The sequence below is a fragment of the Protopterus annectens genome, chromosome 7.part0 (genome assembly GCF_019279795.1).
Source record: "Protopterus annectens isolate FY-2018-M chromosome 7.part0, PAN1.0, whole genome shotgun sequence".
Taxonomy (NCBI): domain Eukaryota; kingdom Metazoa; phylum Chordata; order Ceratodontiformes; family Protopteridae; genus Protopterus; species Protopterus annectens.
Window position 1 is genome coordinate 801846180 of NC_056739.1, and position 19564 is coordinate 801865743.

A 19564-nucleotide genomic window follows, 5' to 3' on the forward strand; every position below is an offset into this window, starting at 1 on the left:
TCCCCCTTTTCAACGTATTTTCCAAGTCATTTCTTTTCTGGTTGATTTCACGATACTTCACTTCTTTGTTTGATTTCTGAAGAGCAGTAAGTTCTGCATGCTTACTTAATGTCTCTTCTAGTTCCCCTAATGTAATTAATGTTTTAATGATTTTGAAGATTTATGTGGGTATTTGATCTATTTTTATTTCTGGGGTAGTTGCATTTCCTGTAGCTGCAGCTACCATAGTCCACACTGCCTCCTGCCTTGCTTTTACTCTGCCTGTATCACTTCTTACAGCTTATGTATTTTTTTAGCAATAAGGTCACTTTTATGTCCTGTATTTGCCTTCTACTAGACTTTATGGTGTTCACATGTCATCCTGTAGTTGTTCTATATGGGATTCCTCACTTTTAGTTATCAGCTTTTGCAATTTAGCAATATTTTGGCATGGAGCTCCCAGAATCGTTCCTAGAATAGCTGTTCACTACACTGCCATCACACTGGAAGTAGTCCAAAGTTACCTGAATAGTGAACAAAAGGAAACAACACTGTGATGAAAGGAGATACTGCCAGCACAGTTAGATGGAATTTTGTCTTGTTCTTTTATTATTTATTATTAAATATATTTAAACCTTTCATTGTGGCTGATCTGTGTAGAGATATTTAAGTTTTGAGAGTACTTGCATATTTATTTGGTGACACTGTGTGAGCCACTCCTAATAGCCTTGCCCTTGGTTAAACTACCATTTGTGTTAATATTAATATTACACAGTAAGATTGGACACCCTTTGTTAAGGGTCTTGAGGTAGCTGGCAGGAGTGACTGCTGGCACTAAAAACTACCTTATAGTCTGGGCAGAAGGGGGCAGAGCTAGTAAACCTGTGCCAGCCTTTCCCAGGTGTGTGTGTGTGTAAATCAAACCTCAAAGTGTGTGTGTGTGTGTGTGTGTGTGTGTGTGTGTGTGTGTGTGTGTGTGTGTGTGTGTGTGTGTGTGTGTGTGTGTGTGTGACAACTACTTGGGCATGGACATGAAGCACTGGTGGGACAGAGAGGGTGCTGGAGGTCTTGGCTTGGTCACTCAGCTGAGATCTCACTTCTATAGTTGTGCCAGTGAGGAGTCTTACTGGGGATCTGGAGAAAGTGAGAAACCAGCTCTGGACTGACTGTGGTCTATGTGTGCTCTTAAGGGAAATTGCACTTGATGCAGAGAGCTGCATCTGGAAATACTGTGGGTGTACATGTCTTCCTCCCAGTGTACATCCCCCACTATTGCCAGTGGTGAGGATTGAGGCTCCTTGATTGCTGGTTGGCAGTGGTGGGTCATCACAACTGGTGGCAGTGGTGGGATCACCACATCCCATATTGGGATTCAGTGGTGTGGATATTGAACTCCTTTACCCTGTAAACAGTGGTCACTAAAGAATGTGTTTGTACTCTCAAGCAGCCAAATGGTGAACATACAGAGTGTCATATCACAATAGTTTTATTTATTTTTGTTAGCTTAGTCAGGCAGCAGTCAAGGATGTCAGCAGCGGATTAGAGCAAGCTGACAAGAAGCCAGTTGGCTGAGATGTGCTAAACCAATGGACTGGTGCATGCCAACCCGACTAAAGTGGAAATTATTGCATACTTAACCACAGCTGCATCACAGACCAGCAACCAGGAGGACAACCAGACTAGCCTTGGGGATGTACAACTCTCAGAAAATGGATAGTTCAACTTTGCCTCAGAGGACTTAAAAATCTGTCTGAAGTTAAAGAGACTTGAACAGGAGGCCAAACATTTAGAACAAGAATCAGCAGAGAGGCTGTGGTGCTTGGAGGTTGAAGCAGAATCAGCAGAGAGACTGAGACATCTGGAAGCTGAAGAAAATGAGAGGCAGAGGCAACATGAAAAGGAGATGCTGACTCTTCGCAACAATCATGGAGGTAATGGGGAAGGGAATAACCAAATCCCAGAAGCAATAAATGTCAATAAATTTTTTCCACAATTTACAGAGGGTGATAATTTTGATAGTTTTATTCATATGTTTGAAAGGGTATGTAAACAGTATAATGTTGATCAATGGCTTTGGGTATGGTTCCTGACCCTCTTACTCCATGGTAAAGCTGTAACTGCTGTTTCACAATTGTCTGATACTGATTGCTTAAATTATAATACCATTAAAAATTGTTTATTAGAGTGTTTTAAGTTAACACCTGAAGCTTATAGGAAAAAGATTTGAGAACACAGAAGCAAGGCAGATGAAAGTATGTGTGAATATATTGCTGAGCTAAGCACTTATTTTGATAGATGGGTGAGTGGGTGTCAGGTCACCACTTTTGAAGGGTTGGCAGACCTTTTGGTAAGGGAGCAAGCCCTTATCACTCTGTCTGAGGACATGAGGATCTGGTTGACAGATAGGGAATGCAATACCACAGATGATTTGGGGAAAAAGGAAGACCTATACCTAGCAAACAGGCCACTGCACAGGAAAGGGATACCCACTGCTGCACATGGGTCTAAGGGGAACCCATGGTGGGCAACCTAAACCATCCCAACAGAGTCTGCCAGTAACAGGGGAAGCCACTAGTCCAGGTACACGGCCAGGAACAAGGGTTAAATGTTTTAAATGTAACCAGTTGGGCCATGTAGCATATAGATGTCCATAGAGGCAAGGTGGGGAACAAAAGGTAGGGGAGACAGTAAGTGGGAATTACAGAATGCCAGCAGTAAGTTATCTGGAGACAACAAGGTTACCAAACTACCACAAAAGGTTATATCCTATCTTAGTAGATGGAAAATAGGCCACTGCTAAGATAGACACAGCCTCTGACATAACCATTGTGAAGCCTACAATAGTTAAACAGGTGCACTACTTGCTTGGGCAGTCTACTCCAGTCAGAGCTTTAAGAGGGATCCCATTCCAAATACCTTTGGCTAGGGTTCACCTTGACTGGGAGGGTGGAAAAGGAAGCAAGAAAGCAGGTGTGTTTCAGGATATCCCTGCAGATGTCCTGTTAGGGAATGATTTTGATGATGCAGTACCTTATGTGCATGCAGTTATGTGCAGTCAGGTTTGGAGACAAGCATGTGGGTCTGATAGCCTGGGGGGGACCCAGACAGACTGCACACTTGAAGCCAGGACTGATGAGGTGGTTAATTCAGAGAGGGAGCTACCCTGTAGCAGTGAGACTGTAGGTGAGCCACAGCTGTTTGTTAGTACCGATGTCCCCTTGGACAGAGTGATTGCAAGGGAAGAGGTAAGTAGTAGTACCCAGGCTGACAGTGAAGCACCGCTGTTAAAGGATACCAGACTTCCTGTAGAAGGGGAGTTGGGAAGGGTTACAAAGAGAGAACTGAGACAGGCTCAGCTCTCAGACCCTACATTACAAGGCTTGAAGGAGGTAGCCAGGGAGGTGCCTGATTCTCAAAGAAAAGGGGAATCTGTATATTGGAACAAAGGATTACTGTATATAGAGAGTGTGGACCCTTGAGGGAGGGCTAGAGGGTGATAGAATACAGCAGTTGGTAGTGTCCAGAGCCTACCATCTGGCACTTCCAGCCATAGCCCGTGACATTTCCTTTGCAGGTCATATGGGCATAAAGCATGCAAAGAGACATATTATGCAGAACTTTTATTGGCCTGGGATTTCCAGGGATGTAACAGGGTACTGCAGGACCTGTGAGCAGTACCAAAAGGTAGGCAAGGCAAGAGACAAGGTGAAAGCTCCTTTGATGCCTTTGCCTGTGATTTAGGAACCATTTCAGAGGTTAGCTATGGATATCGTGGGGCCTCTGAGTACCCCAAGTTTCACAGGGAAGAAGTATATTCTAGTGGTAGTAGATTATGCTATCAGATACCCTGAGGCAGTGGGTCTGTCCTCCATTGAGGCAGAAAAGGTGGCAAATGCTTTGTTAGAGATTTCCAGCAGGGTAGGTTTCCCAAAAGAAATACTGACTGACAGAGGCGCCAGTTTCATGTCAGACCTGCTGGTTTGTCTGTAGAAGTACTGTGGGTTGAGGCATCTAAAGATCACCCCCTACCACCCCCAGACTAATGGTCTTGTGGAGAGGTTAAACTCTGCACTAAAGACCCTGCTACGGGCATTTGCAGAACAGTTTAAGAGGGTTGGGGACAAATATCTGCCCCATCTGCTGTTTGCTTACAGAGCAATGCCCCAGGAATCCACAGGTTCTTTCACCCTTTGAGTTGCTGTATGGGCATAGGGTGAGGGGACCTTTAGATTTGATTTCTGATGAGTGGGAGAGTGAGTGTGAATCCCACAAGGAGTCTGTTGTGACATATGCCCTAGACCTCAGCACAAGGCTCAGGGAACTCATGGGCTTGGCCCAGGAGAATCTGGCAGAAGCTCAATAGCAGAAGAAGGTCTGGCATGACAGGAATGCTCAAGCTAGAGAGTATGCTATGGGGCAACAACTTATGGTTCTCATTCCTGTCAGACACAACAAGCTGTAGGCAGCTTGGGAGGGACCCTTCAAAGTGGTACGGAAGGTCAGTGATGTTAACTACATGGTAGAACTGCTAGGCAGGAGGCAGGGGCACAAACTGTACCATGTTAACATGATGAAACCTTACCATGATAACTTGTGTTAAGTATTTGCAGTAGAAGGTGGAAGGAGTCAGCCAGTGAAGTCCCAAGTTACAGTGGTGGAGCCTCGGGTTGCAGGCATAAGATATGACAGTGCAACACTGTAATGGGGTCAGCAATGCAAAGGCAGCTGGAATCTCAAAACAGGGAATGAGGTAATGCATTCCCAGACAGGCTCATTTCTCTCAAGCAACATTTCTCAAGGGTCACTTGAAAAAATGGCTTGAGTCTTTGAAGGGGAGGGAAGATGTGTGATGAAGGAGATACTGCCATCCCAGCTATCTGGAATTTTGTAAATAATTATGTCATTGGTGAATATCAAAATGATTTATACAAGATGCTTGTGCTACAAATGTATTAGAACTGTATGTCATGTGTATATCAAACTGTTTATACAGACGTGTGTTGAAAAGGGTATTTACAAAAGGCATTTGTTTAAAATGGACCCACAGTGTGCCCTACTGGAAAAGAACAGAAATGTACATGCACTGTTGTAACTGTTTAAATGTATATATTTTAACAGTGGAAACTGGGATACAGGAGCTTAACCTTAGTCCAGTATATTTTTAGAAAAATACCTGAAATTAAATTACTTTATGGTTAGGCCATAAAAGATGGTAGCTAACAATTTTCAATACAGCAACTGACACAATATCTGTACTAGGAAACTTTTGGTATTGTCTTTAGGGTGAATAAATTACTTGTCTTGAAAGCATGAAGGAATGCAATTGTTTTTTGACTAACAGCATCTGCCAGAGATCTGAGGAGAAGCCCTTGTCGGTTTATTTTTACAGGAAGATGCTAAATACTGCCAGCTTCATCAATGGTTGTTTGGCCTGGGAACTAGGAGTCAGATGACAAGAAATTATGTCATTCTGCAAGCTATCACAGCAGTAATATTTTAGATATTAATTTGAAAAGTCTCTTAGTGGGACAGAGTATTCTGCTTTCTGTCTTGGACCTGACAACAACTAGAAGATCCATTTACCACATCTGCCGTGCTCTATAAGTACGTTCTCAGATTATAGTAATTATCTTAGATTCAGTCAGGAGTATAGTAAAGCTTAGTTTAGATATTTTTCTTTATTTATTTGAGACTGTCCTGCAATGTTGTTTTAAATATTTCCAGTGGTTTTGAACTATGATGTCACTGTGGATATATATATTTAGTATTGTCTTGTTCTTTTATTATTTATTATTAAATATATTTAAACCTTTTATTGTGACTGATCTGTGTAGAGATATTTAAGTTTTGAGAGTACTTGCATATTTATTTGGTAAACACTGTGTGGGCCACTCTTATAGCCTTGCTCTTGGTCAAACTACCATTTGTGTTAATATTAATATTACACATTAAGGTTGTAAACCCTTTGTTAAGGACCTTAAGGTAGTTGACAAGAGTGACTGATGGCTAGTCTGGGCAGAAGGGGGCATAGCTAGTAAACCTGTGCCAGCCTTTTCCAGGTGTGTGTGTGTGTGTGTGTGTGTGTGTGTGTGTGTGTGTGTGTGTGTGTGTGTGTGTGTGTGTGTGTGTGTGTGTGTATGTAAATCAAACCTCAAAGAGTATGTATGTTAGCTACTTGGGCAGGGACACAAAGCACTGGTGGGACAGAGAAAGTACTGGAGGTCTTGGCGTGGTCACTCAGCTGAGATCTCAACTCTATAGCTGTGCCAGTGGGGAGTCTTACTGAGGATCTGGAGAAAGAGTGAGAAACCAGCCCCAGACTGACCTGTGGTCTCTGTGTGCTCTTAAGGGAAATTGCGCTTGATGTAGAGAGCTGTGTCTAGAAATACTGTTGGTGCACTTGTCATCCTCCCAGTGTACGTCCCCACTGTTGCCAGTGGTGATGATTGAGGCTCCTTGATTACTGATTGGCAGTGGTGGGTCATCACAACATAAACCAATATTACATGGGTAAAATATAGCAATGTATTCTGAGAGTAAAAAAATGGGGGACAACCTAGCATAGATTAACAGACATGAATGAATGACAGATGTTTCAGATTAGAAATATTATCATATGCAGTGCTCTTTCTTTACTATACATGTGTCCAGCTTTTGTATGGTCAGATGTTGCATCAGTTTAAGTTGCCTATCATAGAACATTTGGCTTTTTTCTATGGTCAGACATCACATCAGTCCAAATTTACTCTCACTGAGCATTTATATGACATATGTAATAAGGCTGTTTTAATTTATAGAGATGGAATCTGTTAAACTTTGGGTTATAGGTGGTGACTTACAGGCTGTTTGAAAACAACATGAATCCTTTTGAATGTATCAGTTAAATGCACTATCGTTACTGTTATACTTTTATACACACACGCGTGCTCGCACACACATGCACACATCTATAGTGATCTCTTAAAACACATTGAAGACCATAGTTCCATAAAAATATATACAATTTTATCCAAAACATTAAGCCAAAGGCAGTAGTGCAGAATTTTCCAGCATAGATAAGTGGAATCTTGGTGACAGCTTTTTACACCAAATATGAAATAAAACTGAAAGATGTACACACCACTTATCTGTTTCACTTTACCTTTTATTAATGCCCAGAAGTCCCTGTAAGAAAATGACTTACAGTCTCTCACGGGTAGTGACTAACAATCACGCTCAGGCAAAAGTCCAGCAATTTTCTTCAACTTCAGTAAGAGACTGGAATTGGATTCCCAGGTACTCTCAGGCAGGATTTCTTCACCCCAGGCACCACTGTTTTCCCATTTTGGAAAGATGTCCAGGTCCCTCCACAAATGCTCCATGAACTTTCTTTCTTTACTGCACATCCACCACTAAGAATCCTCATTTGTAGTCAAACAGTTCTCCCACATGATAGTCTATCTTCTCTGAATCTGTATAGGACCATCTATTTTAAACATCACAAGTCAGATGTCATTAATTATTTGTGCTTACTGGATACAACAACCATGCAGCTATCTATGCTGACTACAGCACAGAGGATTATGCTCAGGTCTCTGATCACAACCAGTTTATATATTTCAAACTTGGATGCCAAGAAATTCACCTTGACAGCAAAAATATAGAGGGTTATGACAACATACCCAATCATATTACTTTGCAGTGCATGGAACTGTATCTACTCCATGTACAACTAGGTACCGGGGGAGATAGGAGTGCAATGTGATTTACCAGATCTGAAGGTCAGTAACGCATTTAGGGAGTGCAGTCAGACAGCAGCATAGCTCTCAATAATTCTCGGCAAATCCAGAAATAATCTGGGGTCAAAGGATCAATATCAGGGAAAGTTTTTACATGTAGCTCTAATTCACTTAAAAATGTTAATAGAACTGGTTTTGCATCAAAATGTAGATTTTAAGCAATAAGTATCAAACTCTAATGCCTGTCATTACTGATAGATTGTAATCCTTGGTGATTTATCAGAGAATCATAAATTTTATGGAGGCAGGACAAAGGTATGAGGCAAAATCTCGGACTTTCTGCATTATCAGGGACAACTGAGGTGTACAGAAATTAGAAATAGACTGCTGCTGTTACAGAAGGCAAACAGCTTTCAAAAGCTGATAGACACTTTGCTTTGTTACACTTTTACCTTCTGCCATTATTCTTTGCCAGCCAACACTGTCTGTTGTTAATCTCTAGGGCAGGATCAGATCTTAGCAGCACCTAGGGTTGATTTATCTTTTTCCCCAGTTGTGGTGCTCCATGCATTACATTGTCTTAAAGAAACAACCATTAATCAGACTCAATTTTAGAAAGACCCAGTCACCACTGTGTTGCAGTGTATGTGTGTGTATGTATGTAGGTATGTGTTTTATATGTATATAAACATATGGGTCTACCTGACAACACCGACGCGCTAAAACACAGACAACAAAATCACCGACACCACCAAACCGAAAGTTCAGAAACACGAAACGTCACATACCTGACAAACCACAATCTCGACACTCAACAAACAAAACAAATCCCCTGTCCAAAATGCACACACACAACAAAAGCACACAAAAAACCTTACAAACCTACACTGAACCTTACATACACAACTATCTATGCACTAACCTTAACCCAAACCCTAACCCTAAGGTCCGTCACTATCGCACACTCACCTAACCCGCGCCCTAACCCTAACTCACTTAACCCGCCCCTATCCCTAACGTCTGTCACTATCGCACACTCACCTGACCCGCGCCCTAACCCTAACTCACTTAACCCACCCCTAACCCTACAGACCGTCGCTATCGCACACTTACCTTACCCGCACCCTAACCCTAACATCAGTCACTACCGCATACTTACCCACTAGCGCTTGTTTAACATGTCGGTGTTCTCAGCATTGGGATTCTCAACTGTCAGTCATCTTCATTGTCGATCTTTCGGTGTCGGTCTTCTTGTCATCTATATGTGTGTGTGTGTGTGTGTGTGTGTGTGTGTGTGTGTGTGTGTGTGTGTGTGTGTGTGTGTGTGTGTGTGTGTGTGTGTTTATAGATCCCTTTCATAAGCTTAAAGTCCCACAAGTGTGAACCTTATATGATAGAGCTGGAAATATTGAAAACACGGAAGTTGAACCAACAAACTGCAAATACAACTCCTACTTTTTTGCAGGTGTCAAGCCACCCTGCACCACCCATGTGGGGGCTGTATCCTCCCACACTCCCTGCTAGTTATATATACAAACTCTGAGATTGCACTACAGTGGGGAAAGTACCAAAACCCCAATCCCTACTGTACCGTGATGTCTCAAAATGACTGTTCATGCCATTTAGGTTTTTACATAGAGATATGTATATTTGGCAAGACCCATTAACACTGTGTGACAATGTGCGTGCATGCGCGCATTTATGTGCATGTATAAGTGTAATATTAAATATCTAAATGCTTAAATATTGACAAAAAATATCTAAGTTCAAAATATTGACAGCTAGAAATATCTAAAGACAAAATATCAAGAAAACTGAAGTTATTCCAGGGAAGGGTATATGCACTTTTTCTACTGTTGTGCAACCTTAAAGTTGATATATATATAATTAGCTGAAGGTGCTGGAGGTGGGGGCTTGCCCCACTGCAAAAACATTGGCTTGGGATGTGGTCAGGTTTTGTTGATATTTTTTCTTTAGATATTTTTAGCAGTCAACTTTAGAAAATTTTTTGTTGATATTTAAGCTGTCAGTATTCAAGTATTTAGATATGTAGTAATATACATAAATATATACATATATATATATATATATATATATATATATATATATATATATATATACACACACACACACACACACACACACACACACACACACACACACACACACACACACACACACACACACACACACACACACACACACACACACACACACACACACACACACACACACACACACACACACACCCGTACACACATGGGTTCTGCCATTCAGAAATTCATGTTTGGAAACATTAAACTTTCAAATAGTTGCCTATAGTAAATGAATGATCAGAACTGAGATTATATTTTAACTAAAACTCATAATGAATGATCAGGACTGAGATTATATTTTAACTAAAACTCCATAATTTTGGAAGTGTGACTAGTCTGTGTAATCTAAAAATTAATGTATTTAAGGAAGGTGGTGTAAAAGGCTTGTCCCTTCTGAAGCACTGTTTTTTTTGTAACAGATTGTTATCTTTTGAGAAAGATTCCACAATATATATACATTTACTTGAACTGATGAAAAGTCATTTTACTGGGTTAGTTCCACAAAACCTCAAGTTAGTAAGGACAGCTTGCCCATTAATGGCTGTCTTACACACTTCATAATATACTGTAAAATACAATTCAGTATCAATGTTTTTGCAGGGGGCAACCCCCATTCTACACTCTCATGTTTGAGGGTTTCTCCCCTTAGCCCTTTTAGTTATAAATAACAATACTGAGACTACAGAACCTTGGAGAGGAGGGTGTAAATTCCAAGTAAAGCAAGTAAAGTCAGTGCTGTTATATAGTTAGAAGGATGGATGGGATGCAGAAGGCTTGACTGCCTACAAAAACACTTATCTGTAAATTATAAATTTGTGATTGTTTTAGGAGCCACATCATATTTGGTGAAGTTAAAAGTAGCTCTGTTTTGACAACTGCGTACTTTGTTTGAATCTTACATCAGCTGACTGTTGGCAATAAAGTGTGTTACTGTAAGCTTATTTTCAGTGAGTTCATACATTTAAGAACAAATACAATACAAACAACAATTTTAAAAACAATAATAATAATAATAATAATTAATATAATATAATTTAATAATTTTAAAAACAAACAAAAACAAAAAAATAAGATACAATTTAACCTTAACTTACTTTTCCTGAAAAAATGTTTTCATTTGTTAACCATATAAGTGGGCTGCCCCAAAGGCTGTTTTCAATCATGAAAAAGCAACAATAGAAAATATCAGAAACAGATCTAGAGATACATGATACTAGATGCAACACATAATGTTCAAAAACAAAATCTCATTAGACATTCAAATAGTACATTTGCAATATGCAGTAAAATCTTACACAGATGCAAAAGTTTGACAATAAAGAACACTTGAATATTTAGCAGTGTGTTCATAGAAATATTGTAATGAAAGTTTTAATTTGATAAAGTATCAATCAGATTGTCTGAAGAATTACATTTATTTTCAACAAAGAGGTGCTCCCGTATTTTTTGTGTAAGGTTAAAGAGAGTGCTCCTTCCTCATGTCTAACAGTAGTTAATATAAACCAGCAAGTGGGGGAGAGGGGGGTTCAGTATTTAAAGTGATAATACTTTCATAGCACTGTTTCTAAGGGGGGTTGATAAATGTTTTGATTATTACTTTGGAAGAGAGTGGTGAGCAATTTATGTTGAAAGATAGACAAGAAGAAGGTGACTCTTGCTGTTAAAAGAGTGCAATTAGCTCTTACAAAAAAAAACATTGATGAATTTTGGAATCCATGAGAAGTATAAGATGGCAGATACTACTGAGCGTGGTTTGTAGCGGTGTTATATTAGTAGATGAGTCTAGGGTAATAATAGACAGACCAAAGTCTGATATGACATTTTGGGAGTAGCAATCCTTAATTCTGGGGATAATGGATTTGTTTTTTTCTTGCAGAATTTCAGTTGTGTGAGAACTTTATAATTATAAGTTATGTATGGTGATGAAATGGTTGTGTTGGGCTTAGGTTTAAGCCAAGTTGTCTGTGGTGTGGCACTTGTGAGATAAGTGTACCTAGTGGGTGTGATACTTATGAGATAAGTGTACCCAGTGGATTACTTCTAGTGACGTGAAAGGCCGGCAAAGTTTTTTTAGTAATGACAATCACACAAATCCAGTGCCATAAGGTGGTAAAACTGGCTTGTAGTTTAGTTTGTAAATAGGTGGCATGTTTATCTGAGTTTAAGATGAAGAAATCATTTGTGCCCATTGTTACACTGAGGAAGGGGTGGTCTTTATGTAGGTTATTTACAAAAGGAACTGGACCAAGAACAGAACATGGAGGGGGATCTGATGTAAGAATTCATGTACTTAATATGTTTAAACCAGTGTTTACCTGAAAAGTTCAGTTGTGTAAGTAGTTAGGCAACAGTGTAATGCACTGAGGCTAAAGGTTAGTGATTCCATATTTTAATTAGGCTATATTAAGGCCAGAACAATTAAATGACATCCTTTAAAGAGGCACTGCTCCTGTTGGAGTATATGATATTCATAATATTGCAGAGCACTGTTGTCGTACTAAAGCCTGTTCTACAGCCATGCTGACAATTGCTCGGTAGACCATGCTTGTTTATATGACCAAGTGATTGTTGGTTGATTGTTTTTTTTTTTTTTTTATAATTTTTGTTAGGGACAGTGGTTTGATATCAGCATGTAGTCATGGGATACAGTGAGGTTATGAGATTTGCATAAAGATATTATATGAGCATATTCGATTTGATTAAGTAGCAGTCCAGTGGACAGAGAAAGTACATTTTCTCTGCATGGGGCTATCATTTTAAGGAAAGCAGGATGTCATATCCTGCTTTTGAAGGAGGATCTTATGTAAACTTTGTTCAGCAGTTTAAGGACTACTTTAGGCAAAATATTTTTAAAACAAAAAGCTGGAAGATAGTCAACAACAAAATGTAAGACTTGGAGTAAGGGTGGGTCTAGGATAATTATTAAGGCTTGGCTTGGATTTGGAAAGAAGATATTCTTTGAAATTATTAGGAGATAGGTAACTGGAGAGGGAAGAGTATGCAGAAAGAAAATCTGCTGCTCTGATAGTTATATTTTTATGGCTCAACAAAAGAAACAATGCAAGGAAACCAGCATTCAGAGATATAATTGTTAGGTAAGATATTATTTTGAAGCTGTTTTTTCCAATTATGCAAAACAAGATCTCTTTCTTTGTGAAGGGATGTTATTTCAGAAATTAACCAGTTGCAAATACTTGCCTTTACACTTCTCTTTTTGTGTAGGGAAAAGGAGGCCATAAATATTAGAAACAATGTTGTTTAAAGAGACAGCTGGGATTAAATATTGGACTTCGGTCAATTTCATGTTGGTGTGTAATTAGCATAGGTTACATGTTCTCAGGATAGGACGACTTGTTACATGGAGAGGAAGGTGTGGTTTGGATTGGAATGACCAGGTTGATGTAAATGGTCAATGGTCACTCATGTTGTTAGGATGGACAGAGAGACTAACATGTTCATCTGGAATAGAAGTAAGAGTATGGTCTAGGGTTGAGTCCAATTGTTCTTATGTGTTTGGCCTGGTGAGTTGATTCACTATAAAGGCCAAGAGTTTTAAGAAATCTTTTTAGATGCGTAAGAGGTGGGCTTGAGGCATTTATGTTGCAATTATTCATTAGAATCAGTGTTCCTAGGGTAAATGGTAGATCACATATGCTTTGCAGTATGTTTAAGAGGTGGTGTAGTTGAGAATGGGGTGTGTGTAGCTTTTAAGCTGATTTTTAGTGGCCCTTCCTAGAAAGATTGTGACATATTTTCAGTTTGGAGAGTCATTTTCAGGGGAGTTAGAGGTGGGATATTTTATAAATTATATAAACATTTAGTTTGTTATAAGCAAAAGTTTGCATTCTTTGTCACTTCTTGCAAGTCTGATGTCATATAGGAAGTGCTAATTATTCTGAATATAGCTAGAGGGGCAGAATGTAGCAATAATATCTAGGTTTTCTGTAAGTAACCAGAATTCAGTATGTACCAGTTTGTTATTAATTCAGTCATGCAGTACTGCTGAAGGCAATAAAAAGACTTTGAAAGTTGTGTGGAAGGTATGGATAATATTTGGAGTCACAGCATAACTCGCAGCAGCTGACGCATATACAAACTGTCGCAGGTGCAAGGTAATTAGCCAACAGGTAAAGACAGAGTCAGTGGGGTAAGGCTCCAGACCACCTTGAAAAACTGACTTGAAATTAATCCAACATTTCTAGTAATTCTGCAAAATATAGAAAACCATAGGAGTGTATTGTCTAGACAAGTGCAAGTGAAGAAGTCAGGGTTTTTCCCTAACTGTATGATGTGCTGACAAAAGCACACGGAAGTTTGTACACTGTGAGGAGACATGATCCTGTATGATGACCTGTCATCAGAGAGCAAAAAGTATAACAATCAAATTAAAGCAATTAGTAATGGGAGCTCTAACTTCAGGGTGGTTTACAAATTCTCCCCTTCCTCTACTTTTCATGAAACTTAATCCTGTGAATGAAATGGTGGGAAGGAATTGAACTTGGTGAAGGATAACTTTGCTGTATACAACTGAATTTGTGGGTAAACAATGTATTTACTATTCCAACAAATCATGGAAGTAGATGCTAAAAATCAAGAAGGACTTTTAAATGCATTCCTAATAAATGGAACATATTGGAAATAAGACTGCATACTGTTATTTTGGCTAATCTGTCTACATAAAATAAAACATTAAAAGTTGTATAACACTGCCAATCTTTGCCATTTTCTTATTTTTCTTCAGTGAATTTGTTATCAGTGCAGCAAGGTGCCAGCACAGTGTCTGACAGGAGACATTGTTGGAACAACACTGGACACATGTTCTAAGTCACACTTATGTTCTAAGTTAAACTGTAAGCCGAGGTTATGGGCCATAGTTTCCCAGCTAGCACTGTGAACTTCTGGACCATGATGGCTTTTAAAAACTACACTAGTTTTGTTCAGATATTTCTACCCCCAAGTCATTGCAATCTATATTAGGTGGTATTTGTTCTACTCACATATTCCAAAGGAATATATTAATTGTGTTACTCTTTAACGTACGTGTAATGTTAGAGTGTAATTAATAAATAATCACCTGGGTATTTTTGTCACTTCAGGTTCTGTTCCATGACATCACATTCACAATGGGTCAACTGATGATGCGAACAATCCCCAGTAAGGAAAACAAGACCCAGATACTCTTCAAATGTGTACAGAGCATGTCCGCCTGGGAAGCTTATTCTCACAACTCCTGCTACAGTGCAGGTAAGTAACCTGTCTTTCTATGCTAACTTCTCATGTTCTCCTTAAAGCTTCAGGGAACACTTTCAATACCTGTATTTATTTATTTGTGATAAAAACTAAAATGCTCTGCTTATCCATAACAGTAGTAGTAGCACATGCAAATGCAACTTTCATACAAAGACCCATGCATTTGCTGTGACCTTGGACAATGCGCCAAATGATGTATTACCCTTCTCATGTCTTATTGCAGTTCATCTGTTTTCCCATGTTCTTGTATTAGTATAAATTCTAATTATCCAAGGATTTTCATCCTGCATTTTGTCACGTGTCCTTAAAAAGAAATGCTCCTGAGTTACTTTGCACTGTTGGTTTTGGACTCACAGTCTTCATTCTTCTGTATGTTCCATCACTAGTTAGTCCTTACAATGCTGTTCTTATTGATCAGATTTACTTTAAGAGGTGGTGGAATGAATGATGTCACATACTTATTCTTAGGTTTCACATTTTGACTATCTGAATACTTTTGACATTTTACAATCCGTTTACGCTTTTTATATTATTAATGTTGATGTGAAGCATCATGTAGTATGTTTCTGTCCAAACTCAGTATCTTCCCAGTGATTGAAATATCTTTCACCCTTACACCAGGCAGACTGTATTATTATTAGACTTATTGCATCTGTCACACATATATCTACTAATGCTATGACTAAACTGAGTTAGCTATGACAGCTCAACATGTAACCTGCTGACAGCAAAGTGGATGAATGAAAACATACTCATTAAGAAAAAGCATGTGTGCATGACACTCCTTCACAGCTGCCTTACTTTACATATATAATGTCTCCATAGTCGTGCAATTGCAGAGGAAGGAAAAACATTCCGAAGAGCTGAAAAAATGGCTTATACAATTGACATCTCACAGTGCATCCAAATAATTTAAAATGATTCTACAACTTGGACTTCTCAGGAGCTGAGATCAAGGAGACAACATTGAAGGAATTGTAATTTCTCAAACAGTAGGAATCCCTGATGAGTTTTCTTTGTAAAGTGTACATTTTTTGCACCAGTATCGTATCTCGGACAGCATTCTTCCACCTCAGCTTTGATTTCCATGCTGGAATCACTTTCATTTTGGGGTTTTCTCTGTTAGTATCAATATATACCTTTTCTAGAAACTTTTTCTATGCATCACATTTCCATTTACTTCCTTTTTGTTGTCTTCACTTTTGTGTGACTGGATTGCTCCAACTTATCTAAACATTGTTATTTCTAAATCTTATGTATTGTTTCCATCAGCCACCCTCATCTATTCCTTGATATCTTTTATATACTTTTTTGATATCTTTAATAGGTTTGTGTTGTATAACACATTTCCTTTTACTTTTGTATAATTTTCTTCTTTTTCCTTTCTTCTGTTTTCAAACTGCAATTTAGATTTAATTCTTGCATTCTCACACACTTCTCTATATTACAACATTGATGAAATATCCTCTCATGTCTTTTGTGTGATTCTCTGAAATTTCTCTTCATGCATAACTTTTAATACTTCTGGAGCATTTCTCTGAGTAAAAAAAAAAATTCTTTGAGTAAAAAAAATACTTCTGGAGCATACCAACATGGAAAATTGTGTTCCAGAAATCAGGCATTTTCTTCTTGGAGTATGTTACGACTACATGTTGCCTTCCAGGCTCTGCAGCTGCCTTACTTTCTGTGCTGTTCTATATGCATGCTTCCATTCTTCAGAATTTTACTTTTCAATCACTGTGCTCTGCTCCCTGTTATTAGACATCTGGATTCATTCCATACATCTAGCTAGTGTTAAACTTTGCCAGATGTTTCTCACTTATTATTACTTGTAAAGTCTGATCCTCTGTATCCCTCCACTAACAATTTCTAACAGAGAATTTGTGTTGTTACCTTTTCTGGAAAATCATAATTATCAGCTAGTTTGTTGTTTATTTTGTTTCACAGATTGATTTAAATTAGCTCCTTTGGCATTTGTTCTGTTTCTCGGTTTGTTTTGCATTTGATGTTATCACAGCTATTGATTCACAAATTAAAGAAATGAGCATAATGCATTATCATCTCCGCGTGTCTTGTCAAACTTCTTTCTCAAATGTTACACTGACTGTTAGTATGTGAGAAAATGGCTAGTTATTTTGATTTGCTCCCAACATTAATATAATTACTAACAAACTTAAGGTTACCTCTGAACTCAGATAAAGTACATGTTATTGTGAACCATATAATCGGATCCTATACCCCCCCGGTAATAATATCAACACACTAGAATCCATCCTACAATGGACAACAAAAACACCACTCCCTTCAGGAGACTATCATACTGGGTGACTTCAATATCAATTGCTTCTCCTGTAACTCATTTCAACCTACTGACCATATTAACCTCCACAGCTTCACACAAATAATCCAAACTACAAATATGGTAGACAAAACATCAAAAAAGGAGTTCATCCTGTGCTGGATCCTTATTAACTGACCTGTACTATCATATCAGTCTGGTAGCCTTCCACACTCTCTTAGTGACCACCTCCCCACATTTGTTCTCCAGCATCATATAAATGCAATAAAAACGTCCTCTCTCCAACAAATTCAGTACACAAAAATTTCAAATCTCAAGACTTTGTGTCTAGTGTTAAACTCTGTAATTGGAATCCGCTGAAATTTCTCCCCTAGACAGTGCAGTAGAATTTTTCAACACTACCTTCCTAAACATCCAATGACATGGCCCCCCACCAGAACAGTAAAACTAAAGTCCAAGTATGCGCCATGTCTTAACAAAGAAACAAGATCACTTCTAAAAGAAAGAGGTAAAGATTGACAATCTTGGGTCCGTAATAAAACTGCAACACATCAACACAAATACTTTGAACTAAGAAACAAATCTTAAAAGCAAATCAGACTTGACAAAAATCACTATACTAATACACAATCTAAGCACAAAAAGAACCCACAATAATTCTGGTCTGCTATTAATAAAATTCTGCAACAAGGCCAAACTAACACACTCTCCTCATCCACCAGTAACTCCATTGACAATATTTCCACCCAGTTTAGCAAATATGTCACTGAATCTGTAACTGCCCTCACTAATAATAACTTCCCAACACCACCACCAAATCTCTCTTTCTTAGATCATAAAAACAACTTTTCCCTACAACCCGTCGCAACAAGTACTACACATAAATATCTTAATAAACTTAAACCCACACCCCTTGCAGTAGACAAACTGCCTGGTGAATACATTAAAATCACAGCCAAAGACAATATCATACCCAGTCTCTTTACTAATCACTCGCTCCCTCTCTGAACAACATTTCCTTGCTCTCTGGAAAATAACACACATAATGGCATTACACAAAGGTGGAAACTTAACCGAACTATCAAATTACTTGCCCATTGCTATCCTATCCTATCACCTTTATCAAAAATTCTCGAAAAGTGCATACATATTCAAATCCTAAACCATCTCTGATCCAACTAACTTCTAGCAAATACCCAGCACAGATTCTGCCCTAATCACAGCACTACCAGAGCCCATAATAGCTTCACTAACACTATTAATTAATGCCGGAATGACGGCAACCTAGTATCTTCTATCTTCTATCTTTCTAGAAATCTTTAAAGCTTTTGATACTGTCTCTCATAATAAACTCATAACTGTACTATCTGAACTCAGTCTAAGCTACGCCACTCTTGCATGGTTCCAGGACTACTTATCAGATTGCAGACAAATTATAAAATGGCAAAATAACCTAATCTCCTCATCTATCTGTTATCTTAGGAGTCCCACAAGGGTCTCTCCTTGGTCCCCTTCTCTTCAATGTATTCACCAACAGCCTTCATAGTGCTGCTCTATGTGCCACATTGGTCCAACACATGGACGATTCAGTTCTAATCGGTTCTGCTCCAACACTCCAAGAACTTCTAAAAATAACACAAGAATCCTTTACATCAGTTGCTTCATGGCTATCAGATGCACAACTCCTACTAAACCCAAACTAAGATGATGCTATTTCATCCTACAAAAGCAACAGATCCAATCCCTTCATTCAAAATAATTTCAGGCAACAAAACCCCTATTACACCAGTCCCCAAAACCAAACTTCTAAGTGTTATAATAGATCAAAACATGAAGTCTGACCTACATATAGCCCAAGCAATAAAAAATTCACAAAAAACTTGGAACTCTATTCAGATGCAAAAAATATCTTTATAAGAATACTAAAACCATTATTGCCAGAACCCGCTTAGTCTCTACATTTCTCTATGCATCCTCCATATTCATTAATCTCAACAAATCTGACTTAACCAAAATGAACACCTGTTACAACAAAATAACAACGTTTGCAACCGATTCAGTCTTTAGGTTTTATCACTGCCAGGCCCTTAAACAACTATCTTGACTAAAACTACCCAACCTGCTCACCCTTAACCAACTTACTATGGCCCATCAAATATTTTACCAAACTGGAAAAAACCCAGCTCTACAAGGCTTATTAAATAAATATCAAGTAAATGCTT

At 38.6% G+C, this 19564-nt stretch overlaps 1 protein-coding gene across 1 annotated transcript in view; it reads left to right on the forward strand.

Moving 5' to 3' along the window:
• The window catches only part of LOC122805850 (tumor necrosis factor ligand superfamily member 13-like), a gene marked incomplete at its 5' end in the record, with an annotated part of 136172 nt that overhangs the window by 114551 nt on the left and 2057 nt on the right, over window positions 1-19564 (forward strand). The window contains one exon of the mRNA XM_044076105.1: window positions 14890-15037. Coding sequence (XP_043932040.1) covers window positions 14890-15037 — 148 coding nt within the window. The remainder of the gene's footprint in view (window positions 1-14889; window positions 15038-19564) is intronic.